Source organism: Penicillium canariense (assembly GCF_028826845.1).
Source record: "Penicillium canariense strain IBT 26290 chromosome Unknown utg000001l_segment0_segment0, whole genome shotgun sequence".
Lineage (NCBI taxonomy): Eukaryota > Fungi > Ascomycota > Eurotiomycetes > Eurotiales > Aspergillaceae > Penicillium > Penicillium canariense.
Window position 1 is genome coordinate 3,788,089 of NW_026622728.1, and position 15,919 is coordinate 3,804,007.

The 15,919-nt window shown below is 50.8% G+C and overlaps 8 protein-coding genes across 8 annotated transcripts; 5 read left to right on the forward strand and 3 right to left on the reverse strand.

Moving 5' to 3' along the window:
* Window positions 1-1,268: 1,268 nt before the first annotated feature.
* On the forward strand, window positions 1,269-2,117 carry N7482_001346 (uncharacterized protein; the record flags this gene model as incomplete). Its single annotated transcript, XM_056683471.1, has 3 exons — window positions 1,269-1,394; window positions 1,448-1,643; window positions 1,708-2,117. 3 exons carry the CDS (start codon window positions 1,269-1,271, stop codon window positions 2,115-2,117), a joined length of 732 nt encoding a protein of 243 aa, XP_056547077.1.
* A 481-nt stretch (window positions 2,118-2,598) lies between these two features.
* Window positions 2,599-4,014, forward strand: N7482_001347 (thermophilic desulfurizing enzyme family protein; the record flags this gene model as incomplete). Its single annotated transcript, XM_056683472.1, has 3 exons — window positions 2,599-2,894; window positions 2,961-3,434; window positions 3,501-4,014. 3 exons carry the CDS (start codon window positions 2,599-2,601, stop codon window positions 4,012-4,014), a joined length of 1,284 nt encoding a protein of 427 aa, XP_056547078.1.
* A 399-nt stretch (window positions 4,015-4,413) lies between these two features.
* On the forward strand, window positions 4,414-5,419 carry N7482_001348 (xanthine phosphoribosyltransferase; the record flags this gene model as incomplete). Its single annotated transcript, XM_056683473.1, has 5 exons — window positions 4,414-4,446; window positions 4,594-4,700; window positions 4,786-5,098; window positions 5,194-5,306; window positions 5,371-5,419. 5 exons carry the CDS (start codon window positions 4,414-4,416, stop codon window positions 5,417-5,419), a joined length of 615 nt encoding a protein of 204 aa, XP_056547079.1.
* Window positions 5,420-5,881: 462 nt separating this feature from the next.
* N7482_001349 (dolichol-phosphate mannosyltransferase subunit 3) lies at window positions 5,882-6,307 on the reverse strand (the record flags this gene model as incomplete). The annotated part of the gene is made up of 3 exons (XM_056683474.1): window positions 5,882-6,043; window positions 6,116-6,184; window positions 6,260-6,307. 3 exons carry the CDS (start codon window positions 6,305-6,307, stop codon window positions 5,882-5,884), a joined length of 279 nt encoding a protein of 92 aa, XP_056547080.1.
* A 694-nt stretch (window positions 6,308-7,001) lies between these two features.
* On the forward strand, window positions 7,002-9,547 carry N7482_001350 (uncharacterized protein; the record flags this gene model as incomplete). The annotated part of the gene is made up of 7 exons (XM_056683475.1): window positions 7,002-7,425; window positions 7,481-7,615; window positions 7,677-7,796; window positions 7,852-7,986; window positions 8,045-9,231; window positions 9,285-9,360; window positions 9,486-9,547. The coding sequence occupies 7 exons, from the start codon at window positions 7,002-7,004 to the stop codon at window positions 9,545-9,547; spliced, it is 2,139 nt and encodes a 712-aa protein (XP_056547081.1).
* Window positions 9,548-9,879: 332 nt separating this feature from the next.
* Window positions 9,880-11,175, reverse strand: N7482_001351 (uncharacterized protein; the record flags this gene model as incomplete). The annotated part of the gene is made up of 2 exons (XM_056683476.1): window positions 9,880-10,803; window positions 10,855-11,175. The coding sequence occupies 2 exons, from the start codon at window positions 11,173-11,175 to the stop codon at window positions 9,880-9,882; spliced, it is 1,245 nt and encodes a 414-aa protein (XP_056547082.1).
* A 764-nt stretch (window positions 11,176-11,939) lies between these two features.
* On the forward strand, window positions 11,940-14,098 carry N7482_001352 (ABC1 kinase family protein; the record flags this gene model as incomplete). Its single annotated transcript, XM_056683477.1, has 3 exons — window positions 11,940-12,446; window positions 12,522-13,861; window positions 13,921-14,098. 3 exons carry the CDS (start codon window positions 11,940-11,942, stop codon window positions 14,096-14,098), a joined length of 2,025 nt encoding a protein of 674 aa, XP_056547083.1.
* A 399-nt stretch (window positions 14,099-14,497) lies between these two features.
* N7482_001353 (holocytochrome c synthase CYC3) lies at window positions 14,498-15,611 on the reverse strand (the record flags this gene model as incomplete). Its single annotated transcript, XM_056683478.1, has 3 exons — window positions 14,498-14,753; window positions 14,808-15,475; window positions 15,534-15,611. 3 exons carry the CDS (start codon window positions 15,609-15,611, stop codon window positions 14,498-14,500), a joined length of 1,002 nt encoding a protein of 333 aa, XP_056547084.1.
* Window positions 15,612-15,919: the final 308 nt, after the last annotated feature.

Below are 15,919 nucleotides of genomic sequence, written 5' to 3' on the forward strand. Positions count from 1 at the left end.
TTAGATATATATAAGATTCCAGAGCAGGTACTATGGAGTGCATTTGAGGCGATAGTGAGCAGAGATTTCACAACTAAGCCTCCTGTACGGGTGAATACCAAAAGCCAGTCGCATGATTGAAAAATGCTATTTTGGTTCGAGTTAACTACAGAGCAGACGTGGACTAGCGTGACTATTGTGTCATCTCATCTAGTTCTCCATGGCTGTAGATTAGTTTACGCGTAGCCTCCGGACCTTGGATCGGGCAAAGATGTTTCTAGCCATGGTGAAGTTGATCTAGAGACCATCCACGTATTTCTGGGGTCAGACCCTATGGATGGGACAGCTACAGTGCGCATTTTCCTTATTAGTTCCGCTAGCTTGCAAAGGCAAAGGGCAAACCTCTATACTTTAAGCGCTAGAAATTTGAGCTGCGGAAATGTGCTCGAACCCTTGCGAAGCTGCCAGGGTTGTGAGTGGACCTAACGCCATTTTCGATCTCGTGTTATATTTCTCGGCCGACAAGTGCGTGCCCCAGACGTAATCAAAAGAGGGTGATGTTGGATTGATCAAATAGTCAGGGAAGAGATTCTCAGTCCGGGCGTGGGCTTGAAGGTGTCTGCCGGCCCCGTCGCCATGCAGATTGAAGGCCGATCATCATCTCAAAATTCAGCTAACTACATGTGCTCCTACCATCGATATTGGGCAGTACATCCAATCATAAATCTTGCTTAGGCTCTGGAATTCTTACTCCTGAAAGGCTGTGGCTCATTCTGCCAAAGTAGTGTTTAGACTGGAACCTTAATCTTTCTGTGGAATAATGAGCAATTAGCACCATGCGTCAATCGGCCGAGAGGAAGTGCATGATCTGACATTAGTACTAACACGTGTGAAAGCACAACTTCGCGTCTTAGATTGGCTCGCCATGCTCCTTTTCCGTGGTCGCGATGAGCACATCATATGGGGCTTAATTGTGCCATGCGGCGTCCCCCACTCGGCATGCGCACAGAAGAACCTACCGATACTAAACCAAGAATGATCTTCTGAAAATAATTCATGTTTTAATTGCAAGGGGATGCCGAGACCGTCCGTGTAGATCACTTGAAGATGCTGTTCCGTATGCTGCTGAAAGATCCTCTCGCCATCTGAACTGGCGATGATGCGATGACAATAACCATATATGATGCACTGAACTCTCTATAGCAAAGTCATGGCTCGTTACGATATCAAATCCATACAACTGAGCCCAGCCTCTCTTCCTCAATCATTATTAGGCCCAGTCACAAATAATGGCTTCTACCAAATCCCAAGACGCCGTGACTGGCAGCCAAAAAGGCGGAGAACTTGTGGACATTGAGAGACAGGGGACTCATGTCCCACTGGCGACAGAAGCGCCAAAATCCCTCGGTGCAGGAGTATGCACCTATTTTTCCTAACTAAGGGGATCATTTACTGATATCGACTGCAGTCTGCACTGGCCCTCGGCGCATTCGGAACAACTTTGACGACCCTTTCGCTGAGCTTGATGGAGTGGCGCGGTGTTACGACAACCAATGTATTTGTCGCAAACTTCTTTTTCATCGCTGCCTTTGGCCTGGTAGTCACTGCGCAGTGGGAGCTCTCGATCGGAAATGGTTTTGCCTACACGGTTTTCAGCGCGTTCGGTGAGACTTAGCTTCAACTGACTCATCACGAAGACCCCAAAGCAAGGACTAATTGCGTACACAGGTCTTTTCTATGCAGGATACGGTGCCTTGTTGACTCCAGCATTTGGTGTCGCCCAGGCATATGGCGATGACACAGCCCAGTACAACAACGCAGTTGGTTTCTTTATGATATTATGGACTGTTTTCGTGTTCACTTTTCTCATTGCGTCACTCCCAAGCAACATCGCGTATATCCTTGTCTTCTTCTTTGTGGACCTCGGATTCCTCACAGTTGCGGCAAGCTACTTTGCTGAAGCAGATGGCCACGTTGACGCTGCTGTCGCACTGAAGAAATCGGGCGGAGTGTTTTGTTTCCTTGCGGGTCTGATCGGATGGTACATTGTTTTTCACCTTCTTTTGCTGGACTCACTACTCTATCTACCATTGGGTGATACGTCGCGATACTTTGGAAAAAAGAAGAAGGGCGAGTAAAGTAGGGGATTGGTTCTAGATCCGTATCTAGGGTGTAAGGATAGCCAAGAGGGTGCGACAAGAGTAGCTAGGAGACACGGACTGTTGCGCGATAGCCTTAATTATATTGTGATAGTCCTTTCTCTTACCCCAAACACTATGTTCGAAATTTTCCATATGAGCTAGGCGACATAAATTGCTAATTGTCCGTCAGCCGCCGTGGGGTCTCGGCGGGGGGCGTCGATCTCTCTCCCTACAAGATGCAGATAACGACATATTCTACATCATTGACGAAATTGATACAGCCCCGAATCTTCATCTTGGGTTGGCGAATATGGTGAGCATCCCATCGCATCATTCTAAGCGAGCAGCATGTCATCTGCGAACTGTCTGTCTGGGGCGATGACTAGATATACTGGCTTTTTCCCTGCATTTAATCAAACCAAAGTTCATGTTCAAGGCTGATTTACTTTACCTTTCTACTCCATTACCCTAACTGAATATGGCGCAAGTTACTGTCCCCGCGACAGACCCCGCCGTCTATTCCCAGTACCAGGCCAAATGGTCAGCTCTCCCTGACACCGCCGACGCATGGTTGGCGAGGGCACGCGAAGTAGCCGAGGTGCTTGCACAGGATGCAGCACAAAGAGACCAAGAGAACAAGTCTCCTCGTGCAGAAGTTGCGCTTCTCAAGCACTCAGGCCTACTGAAGCTTCTAGCACCCAAGAAATATGGCGGAGGAGAGCAGCCCTGGAGTGTCGGGTATAAAGTCATTCGGGAGGTTGCGAAGGCAGACGGGTAAGTGATACATCGTATGCTTAAATTTCCACTTTATGCATGTTTTGACGTCTCAACTCTCCATAGCTCCATTGGTATGCTGCTCGGCTACCACCTCCTTTGGTCAACCACAGCAAATGTTGTTGGCACCCCTGAACAGGCCGAGCGCACCCAGGAATTGATCGTCGCGAACAACTATTTCGTGGGTGGTGCCGTTAACCCTCGCGACAACGATCTTAAGATCACCTCAGACGGTGACTATGTTGTCTTTAATGGTTCCAAGCACTTCAATACCGGTGGTGTTGTTTCCGATCTCACTGTCTTGGAGGGCGTTCTGGAAGGAACAGAGGGTCATATTTTTGCGCTGGTTCCAACTCGACAGACTGGCATCCAGTTTGCCCACAACTGGCACAATATTGGACTGCGCCTGACGGAATCAGGTGGCGTGAAGATTGAAAACGTTCGCGTGCCGTGGACTGATGCACTGGGCTGGGATGAGTCCAGCAAGAAGCCTCGCGAGGATATACTTTTAATTCCCTTTGCCAGCTTGCTTCTGCCAACGTGGGTTTACCCGTGATAATCCCGTTCCTTGAGACCAGCTTGCTAACTGCTCCATTTTCCAATTAGTATTCAACTCGTCTTCAGCAACTTTTACCTGGGCATTGCCATTGGCGCCTTGACGTTCGCATCGGAGTATACTACAGCCTCAACCCGCGCCTGGCCCTTTGGGGGGGACAACAAGGAGTCTGCGACAGATGAGTTCTACATTCTCGAGCGCTACGGCAACTTTTTCGCGCATCTCCGGGCTACTGAAGCTCTTGCCGATCGTGCTGCCGACCAAATCACCGCACTGTATAGTCGGTACTCTGGCGACCGGTCAGCTCTCACTGTGGATGAGCGAGGCGAAGTTGCCGAGTGGGTTGCCAGCGTCAAGGTGGTCACCACCGACGTCGGGCTCCGAGTTACATCGGGGATCTTCGAAGTCACCGGGGCTCGGGCCACTGCATTGAAGGTCGGCCTTGATAGGTTCTGGAGAGACCTCCGGACGCACACTCTCCATGACCCGGTGGCGTATAAGAACCGAGAACTTGGGCGGTATGTGCTCCTACACGAGTACCCCGCGCAGACGTGGTACACGTAGACTGCGGGGAAGTCGGAGCAGAGGGCCCTGACGGCAATATTAGCGATGAGAGGTTGAGATATTCAGATAATGAGGCGAACATGATATTTTGTTTCTTATACTTTCCTTATACTTCCAAGTAGCAGGGTCCGTACAAGGAGGGGTAATCGGGGAAATGTCAAGCCCCCGCGGAGATAAGCCCCTTCACGCCCACGCCCACGCCCACGCGCGATAACCGTGCCGATCCGAAATTTTCTTTTGCCGTATTTTCTGTGGGCTCTTTCATTTCCTGCCTAGCTTCGAAGCGCTGTGACTGTCTCCGGACTCTTTTTTGCTAAATCGCCGGGCTGCATTTTATCTTTTCTATCTGTCATCCTTCGAGCCACATTCTCTTTCCTGTTCCCTTTTCAAACCGCCAAAATGACGCAGAAGTTCTATGTCACCTACAACCAGGTAGGCCGGAATCTTCGCCACTTTGTGTCGATCCATAATCACGTCAACCAGTAGCTGGATTCGCTGCTACAAGGGGTTTTCGTGATGCAGATTGGCTCAGAGGGTCTCCAGAGGCTGGGAAGAAGGGCTAATCAGACTGGGATGTAGGTCCACAAGCTGTGCCAGCAGTCGGCCGACGCCATCCTCAAGGAATTCCACCCAAATCTGATGATCGCCATTGGAGGTGGTGGCTACGTCCCTGCTCGCATTCTCCGGTATGTCTCCATTCATCCTAAGTCGCGCGCATGCGACTCGTGGGCAAAGAAGCGCATGGTTCTAATGCATGATCTTCTCCGATAGATCCTTCCTCAAGATGCCCGGTGACCCCAACATCCCCATCCAGGCCATCGGTCTCTCCCTCTATGAGGACCTCGGCCGTGGTGATGCAGAGGAAGTCCCTGGCACCAAGGTCACTCGCACCCAATGGCTCGACCTGAGCTCGCTCGAGATGTCCAACCTGATCGGCAAGAACATCTTGATCGTCGATGAGGTCGATGACACCCGGACGACCCTGGAGTACGCCGTGCGCGAGCTGGAGAAGGATGTGCAGGAGGCGCAGAAGCAGCTTGGTCGTGAGGCAGAGAAGACCAACTTCTTCATCTACGTTCTGCACGTACGTATTCAAGTTCTCGCTTTTTTTTTTTTGTCTCCTGTCCACTTTTCTATCAAATCATTAGATTTGCATACTAATTGCTGCTTCTTGAACAGAACAAGAACAAGCCCAAGAAGGGTGTCCTGCCCGCTGACATGATGGAGAGCGGTCGCTACCATGCCTCCGTCACCACCGAGGATGTGTGGATCTGCTATCCTTGGGAGGCTAAGTACGTTTTTCCATGCGCATTTTATCATACACTTGCAATCATCCGGAAACTAACAGGTGACTAGGGATATTGATGAGCACGATGCTCTGGCCAAGGAGAACCCGCTTCTCTAAGAAGCTCATTATTGCATCGGCGAACAGCATTCCATTCTGCGCGGCGCTTTGATACTGTTGGTGGCTTTTTGGTGCCTCGGTTTGGCTACCTTGCCCCTTCCCGGCGTGGAAGTAGACCCGGGCATGTTAATTTTACGATATCATATGAATCTAGAAAGGTTATTTCCTTAACCCGTACCCCCGACACCATACATCGAATCTACCTGGCCGGGTGGGAGATCTGCATGAGACGCGCTCCCAGGAAGAGATCGAATATTGGAGGGTATCAAACGGATGTTTATTGGTGGCGATTAAGAGCAATTAAGAAAGCACCGTGTTTTATTATGCTCTGGTGCGGCTCTCCCCCTTCATGCGTAGCCGGGCTCCTGCATCCAAGTTTCAAGTTCCAAGTTCCAAAGGCAGGCCCTGGAGGTGGCCCACACCTCAAGTTTCGCCCTCCACGCTGCATAATGTATTCCGGATTTAGTCCACCTCGACCTTGCCCTGGCGCAGTTCGACCTTGGCCAGCTCGATCTCCTTCTGCAGCTCCGCGTGAGCCTCCGGGACGTCGTTGAAGGTGAAGATTGCGACGCCGAGCCGGCCGAGGAGGTAGCAGCCGAAAACGATAAGTGCGTAGAAGGGGAGCTATTGGGTGGGAAATGGGGTCAGTCTCGGTTGCTAGTGGTTTGGTGTCGAGTGGAGGTTGTCGCGACGTACCACGGGTATGACTTCGGTCTGGACAGTCTCGTTCAGGGGGACGAGGCCAAGGTAGAGGGAAAGATAAAGCTGGAAGTTATATCAGCGAATCATTCGTTGAATATCTCCCCGTTTCTTGAAGGACGCCCTAGACATTCGACATACGGAGGACACGAGGAGGAGGACGGAGAGGGTTTGCTGAGCGCGCGTCATGGTGAAGGCAGGGAGAGAGAGAATTGATAAATTAGAGGATGGCAAGGAAATAAGCGACTAGATCACCTAGTGGTCAGATACCAGATCCAATTGACCGCAAAGAATAAAGGAGAGACAGGGTCGATGGTTGACGAGTTGACGGGGAGGCCAGCTTGAGCGATGCTTGGCAAGGCGGAAGTGCCCTGGCCCGCCACAACTCGTTCAGTCGACAGGCTGGACTATACCCATTGTACAACAAACAAATCCCCTGAACTGTCAGGTATTACTTCATAATTAATTAAAACCCATCAAGTGCAATATGAGCAGTGTATCAGATTCGCCCCTCGTCCATGTATATCAACTCTGTTCATTCCATTTGCTCTCGGTCCTTTCTCCACTCGTTAACCAGACCTTACCGAAACAGGGTTGCTGCCTGAATCCACCTCAGGCAGCACTCGTGCGATTGGCACGCTTCCACCAAGCGTCCTTTCGTCCTTCGAGTCCCTCGTGAACATCTCTAGGCCCGCCAGCGCAACTGGATGACTCAATGCCGCATTAGCGTCCTTGCTACGGCCCCAGCTTTCATCGCCTAGGCTTCTGTCCTCTCTTGGAGGGTGTATCTACCCGTTTGGGAAAGGAGCCCCAAACTCCACTTTCTTTCAGATTACACAGTCGAAGGCAGCCATCGCCACTTTCGACACCAAAGACAATAGTTATGGCTTCTACAAGTGGTATATCTACTTCCAATGTAGCCGGGACAGAGGCTGCTCGCCAGCCTTGTGTCCCAGCTACCAGCTTTGATTTGCCTTCGGTGCAACAAATGTTCACGGAATTGCCTGGATCATCTCCGTCTTTGACAACCCAAGGGACAGAGAGGCTCGATCTCGAAGCCCAAGAGAAGATGTTTCGTGTCTTAAAAACCGTGATTGAGAAAGCCGACGGCGCGGCCGAGGCTGGGAACGCCTTTGATCTCAAGGAACTCCATGCATCTTTGGAACAAGCTGATGCTGATGCACGGCGCGGTCGACGAGACCCCGAGTCCTTGAAGGTTGTGCTGAAAGCTCTTGAGCAGCTTTGGGTCAGCAACTCTGAGTTTCTGGTCCAAGCCGCTGAGGTTTTGGCTAACGGGAGTCGAGACCGTGGGTTTCTCTTGCTGAATCTTTTCCATAAACGCAGACTAACAGAAATTACAAGCGTCGTGGCGTGGTCCGATTGGAAATTCTGGGGTTCTGAAGTTCTTTCTAGAAGTCATCTCATCGAAGAACAACGTAGATGCCAAATTGCTTCTTCATTCTTTGCGTTTGGTTGGCAATTCTTGCGCCGACACGGGTATGTTGGAATGATTGATTCCTAGTCTTCAATGCATTGGTCGATACTGATAACCTAGCAGATGAGAACAGGGAGATCGTTGTAGACGGCAACTACACCCTTGCGATCATCAGGCATTTCCTCAATCCTGAATTGATCCATGTCGCGATTCCAGTGATTTACAATATTTGCATGGACTACGGTGAGGACTTCTTTTTACACCGAAAAACATAGAGGATTTACTGATAAAGTCCCAGAGCCCGCACATGTCCAAATGGCGGAAAATAGAACGGCATACATCATCTTGAAACTTCTCAAGGAGGGTGCTATCAAGGACAACAGTGCTCTTCTCAGCTTCTCTTATGACCTGGTGGAGCTGGCCTCGGAGCAAGGTAAGTCAAGTAAAATAAAGACTTCATGTTGATATGGGTTAACAAGAACCCTTAATAGCGCAAGGCATTGAGAATTCTCCTGATGGAACAATCTGGCTTCTCACAGAGCTCGCCCTGGCCGAAGAAACCGAGTTTGAACACTACTCATCCCTGGTGAATAGTCTTTCTATGTACTTGGAAAAGGAGCGATTCCAGAATGCCTGTATCTCAAACAACATGGTCGAGGGCCTATTGTCTGTTCTCCGCCGGTCCTTCTCTATCGAAATCGATCAGTCCTCTAAAGAAGAGGTCCAAACCCTTGCTCAGGTCCGGCTCAAGACCAACCAGGCTCTGGCAGAGGTTTCAGCTTCGTCCTTATTTGCCGAAAACTACCCGCTTGACTCTGCCCTTTCGCGGACATTAAAATCATGGATTATTGCCGATGAAGATCAGCTTCAGATCTGCGCGTGTGTCATGCTCGGCAACCTGGCCCGATCTGACGAGGTCTGCCAGGTGATGGTGCGGGATCTGAAGATTCACGAAGAGTTGATCTCTGTCCTTAAGAGTGACTCCCGTGGCGCAGTCCTCCACTCTGCTCTCGGATTCTTGAAGAACCTCGCAATTGCTGGCGACAACCGCATTAGCCTTGCGGAGGCCGGGATTATCCCTGCTGTGTCTCGCTTGTGGGCATTTGACTCTGTTCCACAGGTCCAGTTCTCTGCCGCTACTATCGCTCGTCAGGTGATCATTTCTTCCATGGACAATATCTTGCGTCTGTTGGCTCCGCTCTCGGAGGACCCGGATTCTCCCGCTCATAATCGGACATATCTTTCTCTGCTTTTGTGTCTCTTTGAGAAGACTGACTCTGCGCCAATTAAAACTGAGATTGGACGCACTGTTGCTTCTATTTGCCGAACTGTCTCTCCCAAGGCACGTGATGGAGATGAGGAAGCAGCCTCCTTGTTGGAAAAACTTTACACCCTTCACGAGGGAGTTGCTCGTCCGGTTGGTACGATGATCACTCAGTCCCAATGGCCTGTTGTTCGGAGTGAGGGATGGTTTGCTTTGGCTCTGATGGCAAACAACAAGTTAGGCTGCACAGCCGTAGTGGACTGCTTGCACAACGAGGAAGTAATGGGGCTACTTAAGCAGACTCTTGGTGGAGAGGCTTCTAGTTCGGATGACTCTGCGGAAACGAACATTTCCCAGGTGGCCAAAGATTGCGATAATGCTTTTGTCCTGGTACAAGAGCTTTTGAAGAACGAGGTAAGTACTCTTGTACTTCAATACGCCAATTGTCTAAACTAATTGCGTCTCAGTGCGGTGCACTCCCAGCAGGTTATCGGGGCGCAATAGAGGATTTGGTCAATGATAATGCTTTGCGTAATTTGAAGGGTACGCAGAGGGCATGAAGATCAAATGTGAGCAAGTATGGTCACGCGAATCACGACATGACATCATGAGACTGTAACCGATTTCACTGAGATACTTTGAGATTAAATACATTTCATAACGTATAGAGGGCTGCTTTAAGCAAAGAAATGTCAAGAAGAGTACCGAGAGTCTTATCTGCGAGAAGTAATAGTATCGCCAGTCCTTATGGGACATGAGCCATCCAGTATCACAATCTTCAAAGCCTGGGAGTCGGGGTTGATCCAAACGAAACTATATGCCCTGGCCGAAAACCCTTTCCAGTTAGATACAAGCCTTTGTGGCTCCTTTTCAGAAGCACTTGCAATTGGGACTGTGGATTCAGGTAGATTGTTTATCAGAAGCTCCAAGAACTAGCCCCGGCTTGAATTTTGGGCTTGTCAATAGGGTGTTTCCATATGCTCTGAATCTATATGTATGCATATATACTTATTAACCAAGTTTCAACCCAAACAGTCTTCCACCTCAAGCTCCCAAATTCTTTCACGAGGTTTGTCGACAAACTTTCTCCCGCGCGTACGCGCGATAGCGCTCTAAAAGATCAGTTGCATCCAACCCATCAGCACCCAATTGAGCCGAGTAATGCGAGACCAGACCCTTGCCATCAATCGTCACATGTGGGCGAGAACCATCTGGCGCAGTCCATGACTTAGATAGCTCTTCATTCGATTTATGTCCGAAAATTTCCCGCAAGGTTTCGGCGTCCTTCCCCCAGAAACATCCAAAAAAGCTGCTGGGGGGCTCCGTCGGGTCCACCCACAACGGAAACTTATATTTGCTCAACGTATTTGATTCAAGGTGATCGAGGAATGAATAGTGCTGCTGTGCACTAACAGTCCAATCCTGCAAACCTGGGCCTGTTTCTGTATAAAACGAAGACGCAATGGGGTCTCGATCCGAGCCCGCGCCGGCTGGTAGTAGCCATCGATGACCTTGGAAAGGCGGCTTGAATCCCTTTTGAACTTTGAAACTGGCGGGTCCCTTCCACCGTGGAAGGCTTGTGGCCCTCCAGTCATGGCTTAGTTGCGACTTGGACCGAGACGGTTGCTCCACATGGTGCAGCTCTGGGAGATACGGCAGGGCAACACCTGGATGGCTGTGGAGAGAAGAAAGTGTGCCTTCGTTGACAACATTAGCCGACACCATAGTTGTGCCTGGATTATCCAGTTTCGTTTTAACAATCGTGGGGATAGTGTGGTCTTCCAAGAAGACGACATCTCCGTCGATGCGGATGTACATGACATCGTTCTGGGTGAATTTCCAATCCATGTCGTGTCCAGGAAAAGAAATAGCGTATTCGGGGGTCTGCTGCACTAAAGACTGGAGCCACTGGAGGCTGACTGCGTCTTGTGTTTGGGGAACGAAGATAACTTGATCCAGGAAACCATGATTATGGGCCAGATTTTTCTAGGAGCTTGTTAGACCCGATTATCACCAATCAGACGACCTTCAACTCACCTGCAAGTAGCAGTCCAGAATCGCGGTGCGCTCATGGTAGTTGAAAGGGACAAGAGCGACTATCTTGAATCCGTGCGGCTTCGGAAAATGTCCCGAGCCCGGCGAGAATGCAAAGAGCGGCGAAATGCTCTTATTGAATAACAATGAGGTCGGATCAATTGGTAATAGCGACGGATTATAATAGCCGATGACTGTCAGGATGATGCACAGATAGCCCAGCACACTCCATGCCAACACGGTTACCCAATCACGCCAGGTACAAAGCTCCTCCTCTTCGTCGCAGTTAGCCTCGACGTCGTCCAGGTTCTGTGGGCGGCCCATGATGAAGAAGCCAGGCGCAAGCTAGCGGTCTCCAAATTGATTAAGAAGAGGAGCTTCATCATAAAGTTCCGGGTCCCCTGGTCCATTTAATTGCTACGCAAGATCCTGGCCCGTTGAATCGCTCCGTGGGCTCTCTGTCCCGTTTTCGGGCTATCAAGGGCCCTCGACGGTGTACGAATCCGCTGCAAATAATCAAGATCGACAGAGGGACCCCGGTTTTCTCTGTGGTCGAGTGCTCGCTGGCTACTTCCGGAATAGGCCAGGCTTGAGTAGGAGGAAAACGGACGAAGCGACGATCGAGGAATGCGCCCTGGAATGTGGAGACTCTAGGCTTTGCGGCTACCAGGTTGTGCTGAAGGATCCTCCCGCTTCTCATTGTGCGTTCCTGGAATTGTATGAAACAATTTGATTTGGGCCATTCGATTTGATATTAGCAGCCGAGGGTTGTATAGTTTCCGAGGGGGAACTTTTGCGTGGTCTTTATATACTTCGCTCGCAATAATTATCTAGTTCACAATTTGTACGTGCCAAATACAATACTACCCTGATATTTCTTATTAAGTGATGAAAAAATGGGTTTGATCTACTTTCGCTCAACTCACATCAGTTTCCACCGATTCTTTTTTATGTGGATGTGATTATACACACAATGTGGTGGTTCCTCGGCCCGTAGAACCTGGTCACGATGACGTCGCGACACGTGCCGGTTATCGACCTGTTATCGCTCGCCGCTCACCTTCTTCCTCCATGAACCACGACTGACCATGAGGGCCGTCCTTCTTGGCCGGCTCTGCTTGGGACGCGGCTTTTCGCGCCTTCCGCGACATGCCTTTACTCCATCATGGCGACTGCCTGTCAAGCGCATCCCGAGACGAGGGCCGATCATCGGCGGGGTGGTGATGGCCGCCCTCGCACCCGGCGCATTTCTCAGGCTCGCGGAGGACTCGAATGGTGACGAGAAGACGGGTGAGATGCAGATGCTGGAGGCTTCGCGCGAGGAGGTCCGCAAGATGGTTCCAAAGGATGCGCGAGGTCTTTCGAGGCTCTGTCAATCACTCTGCGTCTTCTGGTACTTCTACGTCTACGATCCCATTGCGACTGGATTTCGTTTCTTGCACCTTGCTGTCATCTTCATACCTGTGGTCATTACTGTACCAGTAATATGGATCGGACAAAAAGTTGGGAGCCACAATAACGCGCAGACTGGCACGCTCTGGTGGTATCGGTTCCTGGTGAAGGCTATGGAGCGCGCAGGTCCTGCTTTTATCAAAGTAGGTTATTTGCAACTAGCTTACCACCAGAACTTTTCCACGGCGGACTGACTAACTGGATGTTACTATGAATAGCTTGGACAATGGGCTGCATCGCGCACCGATATCTTCCCTCCTGAAATGTGCACCATCATGTCTTCACTCCACTCGCACGCCCCGGCCCACTCACTCGAAGATACGAAACGAACCATCCGGAAAGCTTTTAACGGCATGCCCTTCGAGGACATTTTTGAAGAATTCCAGGAGGAACCTCTCGGAGTTGGAGCCATCGCCCAGGTATACAAGGCAAAATTGAAACCAAGCTTGGCCTCCAGCAACCCAGAGCTAGGCCAGGAAACCACCACCCTAGGAGAGAAGGTGCGGAAAAATGTGGATGTGCTGGTGAAGAGCTCACCACAGCGAGTACCATCATCCTATGTCGCGATCAAAGTCGTCCACCCTAGAGTCGAGAAGATGATTCATCGGGACTTGCGAATTATGGGATTCGTCGCCTCTGTGATCAACGCCATTCCGACTATGCATTGGCTTTCCTTCCCCGATGAGGTCCACCAGTTTGGTGAGATGATGAAGCTCCAGCTGGATATGCGTATCGAGGCAACCAATCTGGTCATATTCCGCGAGAAGTTCAAGACTCGTTCCACAGCCTGGTTCCCATATCCCTACATGGAGTATACTACTCGCGAGGTGCTTATCGAGGAGTTCGCACAGGGCATTCCGTTGGCAACCTTCCTGGATGTCGGAGGAGGTGTTTTCCAGCATGAGATTGCCAACGAAGGACTGGACGCCTTTTTGCATATGCTCCTGATCGATAACTTTGTGCACGCCGATTTGCATCCAGGAAACATCATGGTTCGCTTCTACAAGCCCAGTGAACTTGACCTGTCTCTCCAGAAGCATTCACGTGCCACAGATGCTCCCACTCGAGCAGAGGTAGACGTGACCGAGGCCGTTTTGGCACGCCTACGCCCGCATCTCGGTAACATTGCGGATTGGGAGTCTGCGCTGGCCACACTCTATCACGAGGGATATCGCCCTCAACTGATCTTCATTGATACGGGTCTCGTCACTCAGCTCAACGATCTCAATCGACGGAACTTCCTAGATCTCTTCCGGGCCATTGCTGAGTTCGATGGTTATCGGGCGGGGCATCTGATGGTTGAGCGTTGTCGCACCCCAGAGGAAGTCATCGATCCTGAAATCTTCGCTTTGAAGATGCAGCACCTCGTTTTGAGCATCAAATCGCGCACATTTGCCCTTGGCAACATCAAAATTGGTGACGTTCTTAGTGAAGTTCTAACGATGGTTCGTAGCCACCACGTTCGATTCGAAGGCGACTTTGTGAACGTCGTCATTTCTTGCCTCCTTCTTGAAGGGATTGGGCGAAGCCTTAATCCCAATCTAGATCTTTTCAAGAGGTCAGTGTTTCTTTTTCTCCCCCAATGCATATGGTTCTCAGGCTGATCGTGTATCCTAGCGCCCTTCCCATTCTCCGGCAGCTCGGCACCGGCTCTACTTTCTTACAGACAGTGCGCTCAGGCGACACCTCGATGCTTCGGGTCTGGGTTGGGCTGGAAGCGCGCGGGTTGCTGCAGGCCAGCATCGAAAGTGTAGAACGGTGTGTCAAATACGACCTGCTGTCGCCGAATATCTAAGGATAGACCTCTTTGTATTATAGACACTCCCTGGACATGATAAATAAATGACATGACATATTTTACAATAACGCAAGGCATTTCACTTCTGGAAATCATGCGAGGCGAATAGGCTCGAGATCGAAGTAAATGCATTCGAAGCTGAACATTAAGCGAAGGGAGCACAGGCAATTCCCAATCCGGCAATGCATCCTCACAACCTCAATATCCTTCCATTATCATCTGCTGGTGTTCATAGTTATTGGTAATGATATACTAAGACATAACTGTTATAAGACAGGGAAGAAGAAAAAGAACATGGAAGGCCATAAATAAATAACCCACAGAACGCCAATGCCATGTCTATAAATTTACAAATGGGAGTGGAGAAGCATCAAACTTCCAAGCCGAGGGAGACGTTCATGGGTGGCCGTGGCCAGGTTCACGGGCAGCACCACCACTGGCTTTCCACCAAACATCACCTCCCCATCTCATCAGTCGTTCAACGGCGGCGGTAGGGGAGTCCAGGGCAGGACGAATGTCAAGGTAGAAGACGGGCTCGCCATTCGGTTCCGGGTCCCCGGAGTAGTAGTCGATCACGTAGCGGACCTGCTTCGGGCCAGAAGGTGTTTGACGCTGAACGAACCAGTCGTGTCGGTCGAAGGGCGGGGCGGTTCTGGAGGAAGAGTTAGCACGTCCCTTCGGAAAGGCTGGCGCGTCTTGTACATACTCAAATTTGGCCGGGTACACCCATCCAAGGGCCTGGAAGATGCGGGCCTTGGGGGTCAGCTCCGTGGGCCGACCCTGGAACCTGATCAGACGAGGCTCAGTGGTCTCGTCCACAGTGCCCATGATCTCTTCCTTCATCAGCTGGAAGTTCAGGTTCTCTTCGCCTCGCCGACATCGTTCCCATCCTTCCCCGAGACCCTTTGCGAACGTGCGCTCCCAGCCAATGATCTCGTTCCAGGCACCTTCGTTCAGGAAGTTGTGGACTGCAACCATGGACTCCACCGCGTCTTGGGGAGTGTCCGTGTATCCTTTACGCAACATAGCATTGTACATCTGTTGGGCAGAGGGGTATTCCCATTTACCCTCGGCGTCACCTCTTGGGATCGACGAAATCTCTCGGTCAACGGAAAGATCAACGGTCTGTTCTGGCGCACGCTCCTGGGAGATCGAGGCGAACATGTAGTTCAACGGGTTCAGTTTGGACAGGGCGGACGATTTTTGCGGAGCGGCAGGCGCCTGCGGAGCTCCCACGTTCGAGGATTTCGGAGCAACGTAGAAAGGCGAATCTGTGGATCGCATCGGGCAGCTGCTGGGAGATTCGGCACTCTTCGGTGCCGCGGCTGGCGCAGCAGCGGATGCTGAAGTCGACTCATGCATCGGGCATCCGGGCTGTCGATAAGGGTCAGTCGCGAAGCAAAGCTGATGATCATCGTTTCCGCGGGCATACCGGAGGGACACCGCCTGCTGTTGTAGGGTGCGGCACAATAGGCGCCTTTGGCTGCGAATCGGCCCAGAACCAACCCATTTTGAGCAAACTTTTGGAATGTCAGACGTGAACAGGACAAAATCGCATCGCGCGAAAGATCGGGGAAAAATCGCGGAGATGACATAATAGATAGGCACGTGACCCCGTCGGCTTGGCTCTTTACCGTTTTACCGTCCAGATGCATTTGTAATCATATCGATTCGAGAGGTCCAGCTTTAACAATAGCAACGGTATTCCCGCATTGTGCTTGGTCGACTTGGCTAAATGACTGTTGGTTATGATCAGAATGGCGGGCAGGGTGAGAAGAAGTTTGGAGAGATGACAGGCTATGTGGATTGGTGGCTGGA